Source organism: Calypte anna, chromosome 17, assembly GCF_003957555.1.
Source record: "Calypte anna isolate BGI_N300 chromosome 17, bCalAnn1_v1.p, whole genome shotgun sequence".
NCBI classification, from domain to species: Eukaryota; Metazoa; Chordata; class Aves; order Apodiformes; family Trochilidae; genus Calypte; species Calypte anna.
Genome location: NC_044262.1, coordinates 9,094,424 through 9,114,532, shown reverse-complemented (window position 1 = coordinate 9,114,532; position 20,109 = coordinate 9,094,424). Strand labels below are relative to the sequence as shown.

Sequence of the window (20,109 nt, the reverse complement as noted above, 5' to 3'; positions counted from 1 at the left end):
ACTTCAGCAACATGGGTAACTCGGGTTATTTGCAGAGGATTTCATGCACTGCCATAAATCCAGGAGCAGAGATGCCCTTTGTGTGACTGGCTCACTGAACCCAGACTGAAGGAAAGGAACATTTCCCCTCGTGTAACTCTCTCAGCTGCTTGGCTTCTTGTACAACACTACAGAGGGTGCCTGGGTGGGGGTCTCACTTTCTGACAACCCAGCAATGTGGCCATGCCAAGAGAAATTTGTTTTCTAGAAGTGCACTGGTGGCTGAGTTTGGCTGTAAGTGTGGAGTTCTAGGAAGGGTTGGAGGATGCAGCAGCCTTTTTCTTTAACAAGGTTGGCTTAGGAAATGTTCTGTACTGTGGGCTGTAGTGAAACTGATCTGCTGAGCACCTGTGTGTAAGAGTGGTGTGTGGGTATAATGGAGAATGCTATGACTTTTTGGAAATACTGCCTTCTTGCAACTTTTAACTAGTGCTATGGCTCTGCTTTGGGTCTGTGAAACAGTGGTAAAGTGCAGCATTTGATGTCCTGTGAAAGAGGACATGCTCCCCTAAGTTTCTAGGGAGTAGGTGCTTGTCTGAGTGTGGCTACTGACCATCTGCCAGTGTGTTTGAAGTGTGTTCCTTTCCTGAGCAGGAGTAAGCCACAAGGGAATAAATTAGGATGCTGGTGTCCACACTGTCCTGGTTGTACTTCCTTTGGCTTGAACTTCATCCACATGCAGGAGTTGAGGCTTAGTGCTCACCTCTTCTCCCTGCTGGGAGCTGAGCCCTGGGTGCTCTGTGTGCAAAGCTCCTGCTGTCAGGAGTCTGTCTGTCAGCAAGACAAGCGGGCAGGGTCTCAAGTTGTGCCAGGGGAGGTTTAGGTTGGAGATGAGAAAGAATTTCTTTCTGGAGAGGGTGATCAGGCATTGGAATGGGCTGCCCAGGGAAGTAGTGGATTCTCCGTGTCTGGAGATCTTTCCAAAGAGCCTGGATGTGGCACTGAGTGCCATGGGCTGGGAACCACGGGGGGAGTGGATCAAGGGTTGGACTTGATGATCTCTGAGGTCCCTTCCCACCCAGCCCATTCTGTGGTTCTGTCTGTCTGTCCATCCTGAGCTGGTCCCTGGAGCCTGGAGGTGAGACCACCCTCCTCCTCCCTGGGGTGTCTTAGGCACCAGGGAGCACCTCCTCTCCATCAGCACCTCTGCTCCCTGCACAGGCCAAGGGGTAACAGGCTGTAAGGTTCAGATTTTACCCTTTCCTGTAAACTCTTTGGGAGTTTAAATCAGATGCATAAACTCAGGCAGTGGAAAGTGCTTTGCTGCCCTCTCAGAGAGTGACAGCATCTCGGGTATCAGATTATTCACACCTTACCTGACCTCCAGCTTCCTTACATAGCTGAGTGAATGTATGGATCTCCCAAACCTTAGCAAATCAGCAAGGCACTTTTCCTCTGAAATAGCAGATTTCACGTGGCCTCTCACACTTGTTTGGATGTTTGCTGTAAGGTAATCCCAGGGAGTTACTCTGGAACAAAAAGGCACTTCAGCTGGGTTGGAAACAGCTAAATTGCTGCAGCCTGTTTAGGGGAAGATGAGTAGGGGATGAGAGGTGGTCACAGACAGAAGGGCTACCAGAGTGTACCAAGTGGCTGCTCCTCATTAGCTAAGCTGCAGTAATTAACTATGTGGGTGGGTGTCCTTGCTCTGTCCCATAACCAAGTCTAGTGTTACCGTTGCTCAGCTAACAAGTAGGATATTTATGTCATGGTAATTCAGCCAGTTCCATTCAGTTGTTCATCTCCTCAAACTGACTTGATTGTCAGGTGTTGGTTTAAGGTGACTTGGCATGGGAAAGCTGCTGTGTTGGAGCTGTAAACCTGGAGCATCAGTTAAACCAGTGGCAGCTCCTCTGTTCTTACAACACATGGAATGCTTGTTGTCTTTAAACACATCTGCTGTTTTACAAAACAGTCCACTTGAATTAACTTAATACATAAATTAAAATTGAGTAGGAGAAGGGTTGGAGCAGGAGAAGTGCACAAGGGGGGCTGTGTTGATGAGAAGATATTTTCTGTAATGAGTCACTTTGGTTCTGCTCCGTACTGTGAAATGCCTTTAACAAGTTAGGATACAACTCTGTGTCTGTTTGTTAGAATTCTCTCTTCTCTGATGTTTGCATGAAGCTGCCTGCAAGGATAACATCTGTAGCACTTGTAAATGGTATTAATAATGCTGATATATGGCTGTGCAGTAGTGGTGAGGTGAGGGGGAAGTGCAGTGTAGATTATTAGGTACACAGAGCACAAAATAATCCTTTAATACATAGGAACTGAATGTTACTTGCAGGGGCTCTGCATTTTATGCTTTACTCAGAATACTTTTTGTACTGAGTTGCATTGAGGGGAGGTGATCTGCCTGTGCTGTGTAGCCTCTTCAATTCACTTGGAAGTTGAGTTTGGCTGTATCTGAGCTCCCTTCCCCAATAGGTGTCATGAGGGACCTCCTGGGTGTCATGGTTTATCATTCAGAAGTGTTTAAAGAGGGCTGCAGGCTGGGGGAAGGGATAAAGCAGAGAGCAGCTTTAGCTTGGCAGTTTTTCTTCAGGTGTCAAGGAGTGTTACACAGCAGAAAGAAAACAGTCAGGTGTTCCCAGAAAAAAAGCCATGGAAATAGAGGCTCCTCTGTGTGTTTGCCTTTTTCCTTAGAATTTGGTATAGCCAGAATGCTATGAAGGAATTAATGTATAAATGCATGGGACAAGACTAATTAATATAATTGTAAATGTTAGTGGAATTATATCCCTGGTTTACAAGTGAGGATGTGACAGTTCTACAGTATGGGGTGTCAAGAACTGAGCTGAGGTGTCAGCATCCTGTTTTGTAGCTGGTTTTTTTGTCATTTTTTGCATATAGCAGGAGCTTGGAGAGGCTCTGCTCAGCAGGGAAATACTCCAGCTCTTGTTTTTTTCTTCATTTTTTTTGTTTTGTGTTTTTTGCCTTTACTTCAAAATGCTTTGTGTCCAATAGTAGCTCTTTTTTGGAAATCAAAGTGCAGAAAAAGAAGCAAACAACAACAAAACCTCTTGTGGAAAGACTAATTTATCCACTAGATGCAGAATCAAGCAGTTTGTTTTGTTTTTTTATACTGTAAAAGTACACAGAGCACCATATGCTGATTAAAAAGGGGAAGGGCAGACTCTCGTTTTTCTGAACACAAATGTTGAACCCTGCAGATCACATCCTATAAAAAGCAGAAAAAAACCCAGAGCCCTGTGTGGGTGCAGACATAACAACGATTCCATGAGGAGCTCTGAAGGCTCTGGGGGTGTTGCCATGTCATGCTTTAATGGGTGAACCTGAATGCTTCTGTTATCCATGGGGCAGCTGAAGTCTGGCTCAGTGCCAGCGTGTGGGGTGGGTTTTTTTTCTGTTTGTTTGCTTGGGTTTTTTGTGTTTTTTTTTTTTTAAAATAATTTATTAGTATGGTTGGTTTGACCTGAAATTGGCAAAACTGATTTCTTGGCATCCCAGGATGAATCCCCAGTGGTTTGGTGTGTTGGGTCAGGGATGCTGTAAAGTCACTGATGAACAGAGGAATTAGATGGTTGAAGGAGGATTCTGGTACTGTGAGATTTCCCCATTATTTTTAGTTTTTCTCTTTAAGAATATTACATCTTACCAATCTGTGCCTCTTTCCTGGACTGCTCACTCCTTGGGGTAGAACCTGTGAATGCTGCACTGGGTTTGGACCCAGTCAGGGTGAATGGAGCCTCTGGGTCACAGTGCACTTAGAGCCTGGGGACATCCTGGAGAAACTGGGTTAAGCTGAGTGTTACAGTGTCAGGATGTCACAGTTTGTCCCCCACTTCCAGAGCAGTTGAATGCCCATGTGAAGGATGCTGATAAAGGGTATCTGAGGTTCCAACCCAAGTGAACAAATGGGTTTTTGGTTCTGGTTGGTCTTGAAGTATGGACTCAAATGCATAAGCAAAGGTGACTGAAGGTGGAACAGTAGATTCTGTCCACCTGTGAAGTTTAAAGTTACACCAGAAACATTGGGGGATGGAACAACAACAAAAGCATCCAGCAGGCAGCATTTATTCCAGTTCTGAATTTGCAGAATTGCCCAATCTGAAAAAAATTGTAGCTGAGTCTGTAGAGTCTTTTCCTATGCCCATGAGCAAGGTTTGAATTAAACTCTTTCTCCTTCCTTGGCCAACTCTCATGCAAACCTGGAGATTTCCTCTTCTTGGCTGCAATCTATTTTTGTGGTACTTTAGGAAACATTCTGAAAGAGAGCAAGATCTCCCTTCTGCTTCTACAATGGGATTTGTGTAGCTGGGGACACGTTCAGCACCAATCCAGCAGGCAGAGGATGTCCCTGCAGGGCTGGGTAGCACTGACTGGATCAGCTATCACACCTATTGTACCTACAACAATATCTGATCACTCTGAATAGATTATCCAGCCCCAGACATCTAGCACTTAACTTCCTTTGTATTTTTCTCTCTTAATGGGCAGCTGCAGAAGGGGTTGAACCAGATCCAAGGGCCAAAAAATTAAGAGTTTATTTCTGTCCTTGCCCAAACCTTCCTTAGAAAGAGATTTATCTGGATTGAGCAATTAGCTGTACCTTGGAGGTGATAAGTCTGCAAAACCCTCTGTGGAAAGACAGTGAACCACAGCAAGTGTGCAGTTTATCAAGAGAGGAAAGTTGCTTAGCACTTTGCAGGATGGGCCTTGAAGTGGTTACTGAATCCCAGAGGAAGCTCCTGTGTTGCTGTTTGTGCTGTGGTTTGTACCAAACTCCTCTTGTGCCTTCAGCCATGTTCCTGCCTCTCCATGGTTCTCTGCACCCTCATCCTGCTCCTGACATGTTGGGAGCTCCTCTGGTATGTGGCCATATGCCAGCACCTTCCTAGCACTCCCTTTTTGCCTCATGTCCAAGGCTGCAGGGCTTCTCTGCTGCACATGGGCTTTGGGGGGGCTGGAAGAACCCCCACAAAAGGCTAAAAACTGCCAGAGAAATATTCAGTGTGTTGCAGTGCACTGGATAGCAGAGAGCAGATGCTCAGAAGCAGGTTCACCCTCTGTCCTTTCTCTGTAAACCTTGTCTCTTCCCTGCTGTCTGCCTTCTGTCTTTCCCCCTGCTTAGGAGATGTCTTGAGTTCAGCCCCGTGGGTCATGTAAGGTAATTTCATTCCATCTCCACCTTCCTCCTCTGGGAAGAGATGGCACAAGCACACACAGGCCCAGGCATGTGATTATCTCACTTTCTGTGCTAGATCTCTACAAAAATCAAGGCTGAAACAGCCCAGCACCTTTTTTTCCATTGCCATAAAGGTGTAATTGGTGTATCTTGTTTTGAGAGGCAACCACCATCACTTTTCTGTGAAGCACCTACCCATTCCCATCCTGTTGGTTTGACTCTTGTCTTCCCAGGTGGTGATGTGCAAGCCACCAGCTGCTTTGCATACTTTGAAACCTGTTCAGAGATACTTATTTCCACTGTTAGAACTAAACTTTGGGGTTTTTTTCAGGATAGGTCACTCAGTTAATTTGCTGAAGTACCTCCTGGAAGGTTTTTTTGCTAGTGCAATTCACTATTTCAGAAACCTCAGTCCAATCCTTACTGCAGTCAGGTCTCAAAGTTGGCTGAACTCCTCCAGTCAGGAATCTGAGACAGAGGAAGCTCTTTAACCACTCACTTTTCCATCCTTGTTAACAAACCTGTGTGTAACAAAATCAATGTGTGGCCAAGTTAAAAATTGCCTCGTGTTTTCAGAGGACCACAAAAAAGTAGGGCTGGAGGGAATGTCCAGAGGTCACTCTGTCCTTTCCCCTATCCCAAACAAGATCAACCATGCCTAATCCATTACTGATGCTGGTAATTTAAACTGTTCTCAAAAGCAAACTCAAGGCTATGAAAATGAACTTGTTCACTTTCTGCTGTTGAAACTTCAGAAAGCAGTTGAGCCCTGTGTGATTTGTGTCTTGCAGGGGGGTGTGATGTGCATCTAAAATCTTGCTCAGACTTGATCAGAAAGTGCTTCCTGTGGTGTCAGCAACTTGGGGGGAATATTCTGGCCTGTAATTATCAGAAAGACCCTAATTTTATTTGGGGTGCCTAGAATAGTGTTTATAAAAGCCCCCAGTGCTTTTATAGCCAACCTAAAGTGACACTCGGGTACCTGAGTTGGGAAGTGTGATGCCAGACATTTGAAAGCAGCCTGGTTAGCACTAAATGAAATCAGCAGTTCCAGCTGGCTGATCCTTACCTACTGGTTAGGAACCCCCAGGCTCCTTGCTGAGGAAACTCTGGCTCTTACAGCTGAGTGACCAAGGGTGGGAAACCCATCTGCATAATCTGATGAGCATTAAACAAAGAAGAGCCAAAAGCCAAGGGACTGGCTTAATCTTCTGTTGATCTTTTTCCCTTCCTCACGTGGAGGTAAGTTAAGGACACGGTTGCATTTCCCAGTCTTGGGGTGTAATTGGGGCTGTGCTCAAAATAATATGGATGAAAAGCAAATCTCTGATAGTGTGGAATTAATGATGGGAGTGAGAGACAGCAAGAACAGCTGAATGGGCTTTGAGAGTGGGAAGCTGCAGTGTGCCATAAGGCAAATTCCCATTTCCTGCAGTGAAGCCAAGGGCAAATCCTTCATCCCCAGGTCTTGAGGGGGTGTGGGATATTGTGTGTGTAGTGTGTAGTGTAGTGTGTGTGTGTCTGCCAGAGCAGTGCTGGCTGATCCAGCAACTTGTCTGTCCTCAAGTCTTGGTTTCAAATTGCACATCCTTTGTGTATGAAGTGAACATTTGTGCTGACATGGAGTTAGGAGGGAGTGAAATCTGCTTGGAGTTCAGTTCCTAGATGGATCTTGGAAGGGGAAGGAAGAGCCAGGAGGAAAAGGAGGACATCTGCCCCTTTTCTGAGGATCCTGGAGGAGTGGGGGTGTAGTCTTACTTTCTACAGCCAGAGTGTAGATCCCTCAATTAATAATCTTACCTGGCTCCAAGTTTATGTTGAGGGGTAATAGTAGTGTACTAAACCTCTCCTCCAGGTCTTAGAAAATCTGGGCAAGATGAGGAGGAGCCTCCTGCTTCTCAGATGGGAAGTAGAATAGGGTGAAAAAGGGGCCAAGTGTCTGCTTTGGTGCCTGCAAGCAGCATAGAGGGGAAGTAATGGTTGGAGCAGCAGCTCCTCCAGGTAGGAACAGGGTCTGGCTGTGTGTCTGCAGAGTGCTACACACAGTACTGAGGGACTTGGTGTCTGCACAGCTCCCAAGTGCTACTAAAATGTAAATAATCATCTGGAGATAAAGATGAAGTCAAGGAACATTTTTAAACTTGATCATTTTCCCAGATGGGAAGATTGATACTGTGGTTTCTGGCTGGGCTGGAATTGTGCCAGGGTTTGATCATGCAAAAATACTATACCAAAGGGGAGCAAAAGAGTTGTTGGTGCTAACACAAAGCTTGCTACCTTCTAATTGTGTCATCAAACCAGACACTGTCCTGTACTGCAGGAGCAGCAGCAAGGGACTGAGCCATCCCTGAAATGTTTGGCTCTACCAAAGGAAGGGACAGGACTGTTAGCTGGAGCAGCAGGCTTGCTGGCACAGTGCACATTTCATGGGGCTTTATAGCTGCTGTTAAAATAGTCCTCACCACTGCAGACAGGCTGTGGGCTGCATCAGCTGAGTAAAATGTTACCCTACTAGTACAGGGAATTATTAACATGTTTTCTCTGTGCCAGCTGTCTCTCCCATGACTGACCCATGCAAGCAACTCAATGAGAGGAAAGTTGGAAAAGAATGTTTCCAACCTAGCTGGGCTTTTTTGGGGGTTTTTTTTTTGTTTGTTTTGTTTGGTTTTTTGGTGGTTTTTTTGTGTAGGTTTTTTTGTTTTGTTTTTTTTTGTGGGTTTTTTTTTTTTTTTTTTTTTTTTTTTTTTTTTTTTTGGGTTTTTTTATGACTGCTTTGGCTGAGGGTTGAGCCAAACCCCAGAGCCTTGCTGGATGCCACACTGAGGTTGCAACTTAACACAAAAAGGACAGACTTGAGCTCCAGAGCAGCAAGATTTATCTGAGAGTTTGAGTTTGGGTTTTGCTTTTAGGTATCGTCTCAAATTGGGATGAGGAAGAAGGTGGAGAAATGGGCAGTGTGGGAAGCAGTGTACACTCCATGTGTGACAGCAGAAGGGAATACTGCACATTTGTAATACCAAAATTATGTATGTGTGCAGCTAGAAAAATAACAGCTTCTGTTACTTGAACATTACAGGTCTGGGGAGCAGGAGAAGTAATAATTAAAAAAATTAAATTTAAGAAGTTATGCCAGGGCTAAAAGAAGTCCAACCTTACACCCTCCCTGGAAGATGCACAGGATGCCTGTGCCAGGCCTGGTTTTGGCTTTTTTCAACCCAGGTTTGTACAGTACCTTGTGCAGTGATATCCTGGATCACAGCTGGGTTCCCTAATAGCTTAAATAATTATTGATACTACTCCATTTCAGGAGAGACTGAAGTGTTCTTTTGGTTCTACTTGTAGTTATGGGACAGTGTGTGTAAAGTTGCTTGGGTTTTGTGTGTGAGTCTGCTGAAGTTTCATGTTGGGTGATTTGTGTGGTGAGTTGGGGTGTCAGATGGTCTTGCCTCTCACTTTCCTTAGTTGGTAAATGAGGTCTGACCATCAGTAGATCTCTCAGGCAAGGCCATGGCCTCTCTGAATTCAGTGTCCTACACTTTGGGACATTTCCAAAGCATTTGCACATTCCTCACCATCCTGCTTTTTGTGTTCTAAAAAAAAAACAAAACATTTGGAAAGAAGGAATGGATACAGAGACATTTTTAATTTTAAAAATTAAGGATTAATATGATAACAAAACAGCTTCCTCTGCAAATGTTGAGAAAGCTGATGGACCAAAGATGAGAAGGGTGCTCATTGAAGCTGTGGTTATCCCAGGCACAGATACTGGGATAGCCCAGGTGGCTTGTCCTGCCTTTCAGCTCCAGGATCCCAGGACCCAGCATTTAAGTGACAGTGGTGCTAAGAAAGAGGTTTGGGGGTTGAGCCACTTCTGGTTGTAATAACCAAGGAGCTGGAGCATCCAAGTTAAAGAGGATCAGCTCCCAGAGCTGAGTTGGCTGTCATGATTCTGCCCCTCCTACTGTTTAATAGTATTAATTAAAATCCTTTTTGAGTTGTGTCACTGATGACTGTTTCATGCCTCTTTTGTGGACTGTACAAGCCTTGCTTAAGCTTTCTGATCAAAATGTGCCTGTGAAGAGGCAGTGCACATCCCAGAGAGTTTGCTGGCTGGGTGGAGCAGATGAAGACAGAAAGGAACCAGAACTATCTGCATGGCACAGATGAGGAGCTGTGGTGTGAAGATACTGAACACCTTGGCTCATGTCAGAGAGGGAGCTTGGGAGAAGTGGGAGCTAGATCTGCATTTTTTTTAATTGTAGCTCTGGGACTTAATAAATATTTTTTAAGTCCCTGTCAAATCGATTTTCAGGAAATTCAAATAAAAAGAGAATAGTTGTATTTAACCTTAGGTTATTTAAAGGGGAGGCTGTTTCACACTTGGGAATACTCTCCAGGACTAGGAATTGCTCTCTGTGCTCTCTTTCCCATCAGTCCTTGCCTTGGATTTAGTTTGTTAATCAAGAAGACAGCAGACAGAATGCTTCAGTGGTGGTCACCAGAGGGCTGCACTCAGTGACTGTATATTAGCTCTAAAAATACAAACCAGCTCTTTTTTCTGGAGCCAGGGACACCTGTGAGCCAAGCCAGGCTGGTCCACAACAGGGTGCACCCAGCAGCCGCAGCACTTGGGTGCTGCTGGTGGCACTGGGGTCCCAGGGTGTTCTCCTGCTTAGGGAGATGCTGGGCTAGCAGCTGGCCTCTGGAATAGAAAATGCCTGTGCTACCTGAGGAGAAGGATATGGAAACATACAGCTGCAGAGCTCTGTGTTAATAAGGATCTATTTCTGTAAAGTTCCTCCCAAATTAGGGATGTGTTTACTCGGTGCCATCATCTAATCAGCAACTCAGAGGGTAAGTTGGTGTTCTATATTTAGTCCAGACACTTGGTAGGGTGGTTAGGGATGTATCAAAGAGGAGGATTTTGGGTTTTTTTCCTGGATGCCTTCCTGGTCTCCTTTCTTCTTTATTCCTGCAGCTTCTGTCTCAGCTCATGTTTCTCTGTGCAGCCACGCAGCATATGTCAGTGAGACCATTTGTGTGCATTTCTGAGCATGTTGGAAATAATTTGCCTCTAGAAAGTGATTGTGGTTTCTTTGCTATGAGAAGAGTAGCAGCAGTCCTGATGTGAATTGAAATATCAAATGTTTATGGAAGATGACACAGCAAAGCTGTTTACCAGATGGTTTACAAGTCAGAGTGATACTATGCTCCTTTCCTGGAGTTTTCTGGGTAAAGGGAGAATACAGCTTGTGCACTCTCCTGTGTTTTGTGTGTGCCTTTAAGAGCATGACAGTGCTCTCTTAACCAACTCATGAAATAAAGTATATTTATTATTACTTATATTGAGCCTGTATCTTGAGACTTCTCTACAGGGCCCAGCCAGGTCTGTGTAGTAAGGGATGTAGTAAGACATTTTCAGTTCAAGTCTGGATGTTTGACACCTTTCACTCACAACTCTTCCAAGCACCTCCTTCTACCCATTCTTTTGTTTCCCTGGATCAAGGTCCTCTGCTGGCTGTCATCTGGTTTTTTTTATGGGATTTTGGACTAACCATTGCACCAGTGTAAAGACCTTAAGATGTCCCAGCAGCCAGTGTGGGCAGAGACAGTGCGGTTCAGTTTATGTGGAGCTGCAAGGTACAGACTTTCTGTCTTGCACCTGCATGGAATGCTGACACCATGGGATTCTCAACATTCCATCCCAACTGCGTTACCAACCATGTTCTTATGCTGCTACCCTGTGTGTTTTCCTTGCACAAGGGTGCTCTCTGGGCCAGATAAAGCAAAACTTAGTCCTGTGAAGCTTGCCGGCTGTGAGTAGGCTTTGAATTTGGGAGTTGCCATCCCACTGTCTCTTGGGTCTTGAACTGTGCCCAAGAATAAGGGTTCCAGGGGATGAAGCGGATGGGGTGAACACTGGATACAGCAGAAGTGTCTTAATGTGCCTGCTTTTGTGTGAGTTATCTGTGTTTCCACATTGTCCTCTTCCTTTCATTTGATCTAGGTTGCATGGTTGGACCCTGGAGATGGGATGTCAGTCCCTTTCAGGGAGCTTAAAGGAAGAAAGATCTCTGGGTTGCTGCTGCTGTGACAGCGAGTGAGAGCAGGAAAATGTCGGCAGTCACATCAGCAATCCAGGCTCCTCAGGGCCCTGTGAATCCCCCACCTCCAGAGGTCACTAATCCCAATAAACCTGGCCGGAAGACCAACCAGTTGCAATACATGCAAAATGTTGTGGTGAAGACTTTGTGGAAGCATCAGTTTGCCTGGCCTTTCTACCAACCTGTCGATGCAATTAAGCTGAATTTGCCGGTACGTATTGATCACTTTCTGCTCTGGGTTCTTGGGGAGCTTTGTGTTGGTGAGCTCAGGTCTCTGATCACTGGATTGTTTTTTGGGGGGGGATTTCCTTGAATGCCCTTAGGCTCACTGAATGAGAAGACAGTGTCTTTCTGAGCTCCAAGTTGCAGGTCTCTGAAGGAGAAAACTGTCTCTCAGTGAGGGAAGAGAAAAGCTCCCAGACAAGCTGTCTTAGAGCAACTCAAGCGTAGTGTTTCCTTTGTAGTGGCTTCACCCCTTGTCCCACCTCTGTCAAATCTGAGAGAGTCTTGAAGCCCTTGAAGCTCTTCTGAGCATTTGGCACTGGGCTCAATGTAACTTGTGTTTTCAACAGGCTTTTCTGGATTTGCTGCCGTCTTGAGTGTTGAGGAAGACACCTAATTACCAAGGGTACTTTGGAACTCTCTCTTTTCAAATGCTCTACAGGAAATAGAAAGAACAGTTGCATTTACCCACGTGCCTCCTGTGCCTAATACACAGCCTGTTTCTCTCAGGCTGGATAGCACCAGATATCATAAATGACCAAATTTTGCTGAGCTGCTTTCTTACAGGGAACTGAGCCACACGCTCCTCACTTCTTCCAAGGGGCTCTGTCAGTGTGAAAACTCAGCCATACCCCCACCCATCACTGAAATAAAGACACCTCCACAGCCCTGTCCACCCTCCTGTCTGCTAAGCTGACAAAAAAAACCCCAACCTGACTTGTTTTGAGCAAGAGGATTTCATATAGGCTTTGAGGGAGCATGCTTCTGGCATGTAAGGTCAGGAGAGCTCCAGTTACTGCAGGTTATAACCCAGTTTTATGGACTGGATTAGGAGTCTTTTGAATTCTCTAATGCTGTTGATGGGTACTATATAAAGTGCCAGCCCAAAGAGTAAAACACTTAACACCTGTATAAAATTTCTCTAGCTCTGTGCTTCTTTGTGGATCCAGTTTCTCAGTGAGGCATTTTAAATTGGTTATAGGGCAGGCTACCAGAAAATCTAGAGGAGCTGTCAGTGGGGTAGAACAGTTGCTTTTTATGTGTGGCTTAAAAATGCACGAGCCCAGCAGGCAGGAGGATTGCTGCTTCTGCCTGGAAATATTGGTGTGTCAGGTCATGCTGAAGGATTGGGCTGTACATGGCTTTGTGTGCAGGTGTTGGTGTTTCTCCCCAACATAAGAAAATTACAGTGTATAACCTGACATGTCTAGAGCATTCCCAGCCTAATCACAGCCTCTGCTTGAGACCAGCCCAGAGGGATGTGTGGAAGCCCTTTCAAGGCTGAAATACCCTGAAAAAACCAGACTGAATTTTTTTTTTGCACTCTCTTAGCCAGTTCTGGCCCTGAAAAACTTAGTGTAAGTGCCTTTAAAAACCAAAATGTTCTTTCCCAACCTGCAGCCAGTGCTCTGTTAACCTGAGCACCCTGCCAGAGCTTGGGCTGCCCCAGCATCTGCTCCCTTGGCAGCATCAAGTCCATCACTGCAGTGTTAACCCAGCTCTGGTACCCTCTGCTCCTGCAGCACCATCCAAATCGTGCCTACAGCCTTGCAAGGGGTCTCAGAAAAGCAAATTTTCCTCCACATACAACACTCAGTGCCTTGCCAGTCCTCATACAAAGCTGGGAATGTTTGGTTTGCTTGAGCATGTGCTGGGGCAGAGTTGTGGGAAAGCTCATAGCTGTGGAAGGAGTTGTGGTGCTTTGTGGCCAAAGTCCTCATAAGAGTAGACTGGAAATGGACAAATCAGGAAATAGATGTAAGCAGAGGTGGAGTTTTCAATTTGCACAAAAAATCAGGGATAACAAAACTTAGGGATCACAAAAATTCAGTGCTTTTTTTGAGAGGTGGGAACAAGGAAGGAGCTGGGATTAGAGGGAGGTGTGACCAGCACTTTCTGTGTGTCAGGAGATGTAATGGCTTTCCTGTTTCTCCAACAGGATTATCACAAAATAATAAAAAACCCCATGGACATGGGGACCATCAAGAAGCGCCTGGAACATAACTATTACTGGAGTGCCAGTGAATGTATGCAGGATTTCAACACCATGTTTACAAATTGTTACATTTATAACAAGGTAAAGAGCCCAGACAAGCCTTTAGCTGGGGCACTGCCTACAAATGTCCCATTTTACCTGCTGCAGGGGGGTGTTGAGCAGGGCCAAGCTCTGCTGTGCTCAGGGCCCTCTCTTTGCAGGGATTTGAAATGCCACTAATTGCAGCCACATTACTTGGAATGCACAAAGCTGTCTTTGTGCTCTGCCTTTCTTCCCCCAGACTAGTTAAAATGGCAAATGTGTCTTTTAATTACAGGCGGATTTCTGTTCCGGGGTTATGTGGCCTGTTTTTATTCCTTTTATTTTCAGTTAGTAGTTCTTTTTAAGATGTGGTACAGTTTATGCAGTGCTTTGCAGGTGTTCCATAGGGTATTAGGGATATATTTTACACTGGCTGTCTAGCAGTAAATAGTATCTCTGAGCAGCAGAGAGCAGCTCAGCAAATATAACTGTTCTCTGCCTATGTCTCCTCCATACTTCCATACCTTTAGATTGCTGTATTATTGTTTGGGGTTTGGCTTTGTTTGCTGCTTTCTTAGCTTGTTAAAAGCCTTTCTTCTTTAATATTATGTTTTCTACAATGGTTTGTCATCATTCTCCCATACTGGAGAACAAACCGAAACAAACAAACTAATTAGTTGGAGCTACAGAGAGTGTGTTTCCCCTCCTCCTGGACCTGCTGGCAAGCAGGGGAGGACAGCTCATCTGTTCCACTTTGCTGCTTCCACACTGATGCACAGGGTGCTTGCTATCAAGCTCCTACTGGAAGTCCTGATAACTCTCTGGATGCAGTAATTATTGTGTCCTGGACCAGAATAGAAGAAGAGGAAAGAGAAGAGCCAGGGTGTTTATTTTTGGAGGATGGATACCCTTGTTTATTTGAAGGGCAGTGTTCACTGAGGATTTCAAAGCCTGAGTTTGTGTTCTTCTTCTTGCAGCCCACAGATGACATTGTCCTCATGGCCCAAGCTCTGGAGAAGATCTTTCTGCAGAAGGTTGCTCAGATGCCTCAAGAGGAAGTTGAGTTGTTACCCCCAGTTCCTAAAGGCAAAGGTCGCAAGCCAGCAGCAGGCACCCAGAGTGCAGGTATTAACCCAGCCCTCTGACAGTAAAAAGTTCCCAGCCTCTTGCTGAGGTCTGACCCACCTCCTGGCTTTGCAAATGGTGGTGAGGAGGTGAGGAATGTGTTGGCTAATGCTTAAAGCAGTGGAAGAAAGTGGGAGATGTGTAGATAATGTCCAGCCAGTTGATTTGAAATGATTTAGGACTAAAAGATCAGTAAGTGGGGTAAAACAGTTGAGAAAGGAGCTTCTGTGGGCTGAGTGAAACTGTTGCAGTTTGGGTTTTTTTTCTGTAAAAAAGATTCAGTCCTCACTATGGCAAAGTCAACTGTTCCTCTTTGTTTTTCCACATCTCAGGTGCCAAATGGAACTACAACTTCATCCAAGCTCTCTGTCCTAGTTTTGGCTGGGATAGAGCTAATTTTCCTAGTAGCTAGAATAGCACTATGGTTTGGATTTAGTATGGGATTTGGTATGAAAAGAATTTTGATAACATATTGTTTGCAGTTGTTGCTAAGAAATCAAGGACTTTACAACTTCCCAGGCTTTGGAGTGTGGGTGCACAAGAAGCTGGGAGGAAGCATAGCCAGAGCAATGAATCCAAATGGCCATTGGAATATTCCATATCATGCAATGTCATGCTCAGTGTATAGGTGAGGGTTGGCCAGGAAGCCCTTGCTCTCTTCCAGGATTGTGGTGTCAGGATTTTCTCCCTTCCTCCCCCCAAGATTGCTGTCCAGGGACAGGTTGGCACTGGTCAGTAGGTGGGCAGTTGCACTGTTTGTATATTTTATTACTATTGATATTATTTATTCTTTTATTTCAGTTGTTTCAGGTCAAGTATTTAGTGGTCTGAGGGGTCAGAACCATGACAGAGATTTGTGGTGCTGCCTTCTCAGTGTCCTTCAATAAAAGCTTGTGAGAACAGAGGAGTATTGATTCTTCAGTTATTAGTTACTAGATTTGTCCTCCTTAACTTTACTGGAGGAGGCAGTTTTGTCACAGTGCAGGTTTAATATCAGAGCCATTTGCCTGGCTTTCAGAGGCTTCAGCTCTGCCCCAGCTCTGTGGCCAGTCTGAGATGGTTTCTACTCTTGGGTGTTCAGCTGGTAGTAGGGGAGTGGTTGTTGCCATCTGTCACACATGGTAAAAACCCTCCCAGACAGAGCTGTCCAAAAGAGACATCTCCTTCTGTTCCCTCTTCTTGGACTCCTGCTCTTTTCCTGAGCACAGGAGAGAGCTGAAGACTGTCCTAGAGAAACACACACCCCATGTGCCAAACTTGAAGTATTTTGCTTGTGTGGGGCTAGCTCATGGTACAAGGACTTAGGTCAGTGATTGTTCTTTTTCTGTTGACTCCTGGGTACCAGCACCAGGCAGGTCACACTGTGTCCTTTGTGCCCTCCCTGTATCCCTGGACCAGAAGCCTTGCTGTCAGGGTTTAACACTAGCCCAGCAATTAAACAGTAACAGATTCTATTAATCCCCCTCCCTGATAAAGAAAGGAGAGAGAATAAGGGAGAGAGACTGATGGGTTGGAAACTAAACTCCACAGTTTTAATGGAACAGTAATGAGAAATAAGAAAAATTACTAAATACATACAAATATACAGGAAAATTGATCCCAGATTCCTTCCTCCTTCTCCCCCCAGGAACTCTCACGTCACCACCGAGGCTGCAGGGCAGCCCTGGGAAAGTCCAGGCTGGAATCCTGGGGTCAGCAGCAGTTGGGAGCTGGAGGCAGGAACACACAGATTCAGGCTGGGATGGATCAGGAGCACAGGCAGAGGAAGGGATGGAATCCTCCCAGGATGCTGAAGGAAACAGGGAATGGGTGAAGGAAGGGAAGCAGGAAGGGCAGGAAACTGGCTTGACCCTTGTGATTACCTTAAATTTATACTGAGTATGAGGTGTATGGGATGGAATACTCTGTTTGGTCAGTTCTGGCATCTCTCTTGTCCCTTCCTCCCCAAAGGAAGGCTGCAGGACCTCTTTATTCCTTCTGGAGGGTAAAATGTTCCTCAGAGCTGAGCAGTGTCCCTGGCTCTGCACACCAGGCTCTGGCTGTGACTACAGACATCAGTGTTATCAGTCCTAGAAGCAGACACTGCCTGAGAAACTTGCTGTGAACTTCAGCAAGTGCAGCTACTTACAAGAGACTGAGCTGAAAGCAGAAGTACAAGACAGAAAATGCCCTTTATCCTGGCCCAAACCAGGACACTTGCCAAACCCAGTCCACCGTTGCCACTTTATTGCAGGGAAGGGACCACCACCACCACCATCTCGTGACACTTGTAACCAGCAGCACACTCTCATGCTTTTCCCTTTGTGGTTTGAAAGGAGCTCAGCAAGCAGTGGCCGTGTCCTCCATCTCCCCGCCGGCCCCATTCCAGAGCGTCCCTCCGGCCGTGTCCCAGACGCCCGTCATTGCTGCCACCCCTGTGCCAACCATCACTGCCAACGTCCCGCCTGTCACCGCCTCTCCTGCTGCTGCTCCCCCTCCTCCTGCTGCTCCCATCATGCCCGTGGTGCCTCCTACACCACCCGTGGTCAAGGTAAATGGAGAATTCCACCCCTTGCCCTTCAGAAGGCGATGTTGCTCACGAGTGCTTCCCTCTCACCCCCTCGGTACCTTTCTTCTCTTCACGTTTGACTCCTTGCCTCTCTCTGGCTATTACTGTCCCTCAGACAAATGCTTGCTGTCCAGTGTAAGGTATTGAGAAGTTTTTGCTAATTTTGCCACATTCCAGCTAAGTTGGTGATAGCTCCAACTCAGTTCCAAGCTCTCCTCTGCCCCAAGCCAGTGCTGGTGCTCCGTGAATCAGAAGGCTGCTGGAGGTTCACCCTGTTTTGCAGCATGTAGCCCAAAAGCATCTTTTCCCTCTGTCACTGACCCCCTGATTTCACTGGGACTGTTCCTTTAAGGTTTTCAGACTAGGAATGTTCCTTTCTGCCATAAACCAGTTCAAGAGAAGCCTGTAACTCCAGTTGGAGGAGACTGGTGTTGCCTGCAGCTTTTGGGTGCGTTAGCTCTGTCTTCCTTAGTGAGTAATCTGGGAGCTGCCATTGGGTGTTCTGCTGTTTACTATGCTAATTTATGGGTAAATGAAAATGTTGCTCTAAATAATTGGAGTTTTCCTAGCGAGTTGTGTATTGCTTTAAAAATGAGGAGAGCACACCTTGGAGAAAGCTGGTTGGTTTTTCTAAACTGGGAAATTAACTTGCAACAGCATTGGTGCTCTCTGATGTGAGGTTGCATGGGCCAGCAGAGCCACAGAACTGTTTTGCTTATTTAACACTGTAGCTCAGGAATTACTAAAGAGATTGTAAGTCAGATCTTTTTGTACCTAAGCTGTCCTCCTCAGGCACCTGCTTCATACTTCAATTTCTGTCCAAATACCTTGCTTCTGAGAGTCAATTTAATTTTAAAACTCAAGGATGAACCCAGAAGTGAGTTTGCCAAATACATGCTGCAGAATTAATCCTGCTTGGGATTTACTTAAGCTTTCCCTTAGATTTCCCTAAGGAACTTTTTCACCTTTCTCTCTCTCCAGAGAAGCAAAGCCTTCATAGGAGCACGAAAGAGCTGGCTGGGCAGTCACAGCTTGAATACATTTGAGAGAGGTTCCATTTGCTTAAGACAGAATTATTTCATTCTTGCTCTTGTGCGTAACAGGCCATTTACCTTGGCACTCCCACCAAATACAGAGGAGTGAGGGCTCGTGGGTCTTTGGTGATTAATATGCTTTGGTTCAGAACTTATAGCCTGATCCTGCCACTGGGGACTCAGACATGTGGTTAAGTTACTGACACTTTCTAAGTCACGATGCATCAGCTGAGCTGCAGTAATCGACCGGGCGCCCTCCTTTCCCTTGGCAAGCGTGAGGTAAGAGTCCTTAGTTTAAATCTCGGTGCCATACATAGAGCTAACACGTTTTGCATCATGTTTGGGGTTGGGTTGGAGACGTGCAAGTGGCTGGTTACTGTGGCTCAGATGACATGTAGTGATACATCGTGTTGCAGTCACTGAATTGTGTGTCACAAGTCCCACGTATCCCAGTGATTCCATTTTTTTCTCTCAGGCGACAGGCAGATCGCAGAAAGAAGGACGAGTTGTGCTAGGGCAGGCACTCATGAGACGTGTCCTTGTGCTGTTTCAGAAAAAAGGAGTGAAGAGGAAAGCAGACACCACGACCCCCACCACCTCTGCCATCACTGCCAGCCGCAGCGAGTCCCCCACCCCCCTCTCAGACCCCAAGCAGGCCAAGATCATCGCTCGCCGGGAGAGCGGCGGCCGCCCCATCAAACCACCAAAGAAAGACCTTGAAGATGGAGAGGTCCCCCAGCACGCAGGGAAGAAGGGTAAACTCTCTGAGCACCTCAAGTACTGTGACAGCATTCTCAAGGAGATGCTCTCGAAGAAGCACGCAGCTTATGCATGGCCGTTTTACAAGCCTGTTGATGCAGAGGCCTTGGAATTACATGACTATCATGATATTATCAAACATCCCATGGATCTCAGTACTGTTAAAGTACGTCCACATTTCCCACCTCTTTTGCAGGGTGTGTTACGGCCCTCTGGTTCCAGAGGACTGGCTCCTTCTGGGGGAGGGGGAAGGGACAAGGGTGGAAAACAACCTCTTTGGATATCATCTGGATATTGTTATATTTTGCTTCTTTCCCCTCTTTTTTTTTTTTTTTTCCCTCCCTCATAACCTGGGACATCTTTTTTTCTGTCCTGCAAAGCAGACTGTACAGACTGTACCATGGCATCCTCTCCTTTTTGTGGATAGTCCAGCTATTTAAACTTGTGTCCTTGGGATTGTGTTGCACTCTGAGAAGAAGAGGTGCTGTATTTCATAGGATTCAATTGATAGTGTCCCATTTCCAGAAACTGCTGCCTGACCACTTGTTGGCATGATGTCCAGATAGCAATTCCAGCTGGAACGTGCTGATTGCCTGGTACTTGGGGAGGAAAAACCCTGATGCCCATGTGGTTCATATTTGGCTCTTCAAGAGTCCAATATTAAAGGTGTTTTTCCCAGTAGACTGGGGGGTTTCTCAGAGTCCCTCCTAAATATCCACAGAGCAAAGCTGTATTTTTTTCCTAGTTCTCATCTTCTGCTTGTCAGCCAGCTGTTGGAATCAGTGTTAGTGGAGGTGAGACTCTTCCATGTGCAGGAAATTAAGGTATTTCTGCTGACTTTCTCTAGCATGCCAGGAGTGGTTTGCTGCCATCTAAGCCAATGCCTGGGATTGTCTGAATGCCCAGGTGACAAAAGGACAGCTTTTTTTTTTTTTTTTTTTAATGTCCTTTTATGTAGTACCTGGAAAAAAGTGTGCTCTTGTGCTGTGCAATTCAGCAGTCATAGTGCAAAGGTTCTTACTACAGCTGGAAGATTTTTACAAGTATTTTAGTTGCATTATTTAGTTGCATTATTCAGGTGACAGAATAGTTGTCATGGTCTGTGCATT

The 20,109-nt window shown here is 45.8% G+C and overlaps 1 protein-coding gene across 4 annotated transcripts in view; it reads left to right on the top strand.

Moving 5' to 3' along the window:
* BRD3 (bromodomain containing 3) overlaps nucleotides 1–20,109 on the top strand; it is a 37,284-nt gene that overhangs the window by 9,461 nt on the left and 7,714 nt on the right. For 2 of the 4 annotated variants that reach the window (XM_030460988.1, XM_008497262.2), the window contains exons 2-6: nucleotides 11,199–11,506; nucleotides 13,457–13,594; nucleotides 14,512–14,659; nucleotides 16,975–17,189; nucleotides 18,795–19,166. In XM_030460988.1, coding sequence (XP_030316848.1) covers nucleotides 11,306–11,506; nucleotides 13,457–13,594; nucleotides 14,512–14,659; nucleotides 16,975–17,189; nucleotides 18,795–19,166 — 1,074 coding nt within the window. In that variant the 5' untranslated portion in view covers nucleotides 11,199–11,305. Of the gene's footprint in view, nucleotides 1–11,198; nucleotides 11,507–11,867; nucleotides 11,924–13,456; nucleotides 13,595–14,511; nucleotides 14,660–16,974; nucleotides 17,190–18,794; nucleotides 19,167–20,109 lie in introns of those variants that run through there. The other 2 variants (XM_030460990.1, XM_030460989.1) reach the window with 2 other exon arrangements.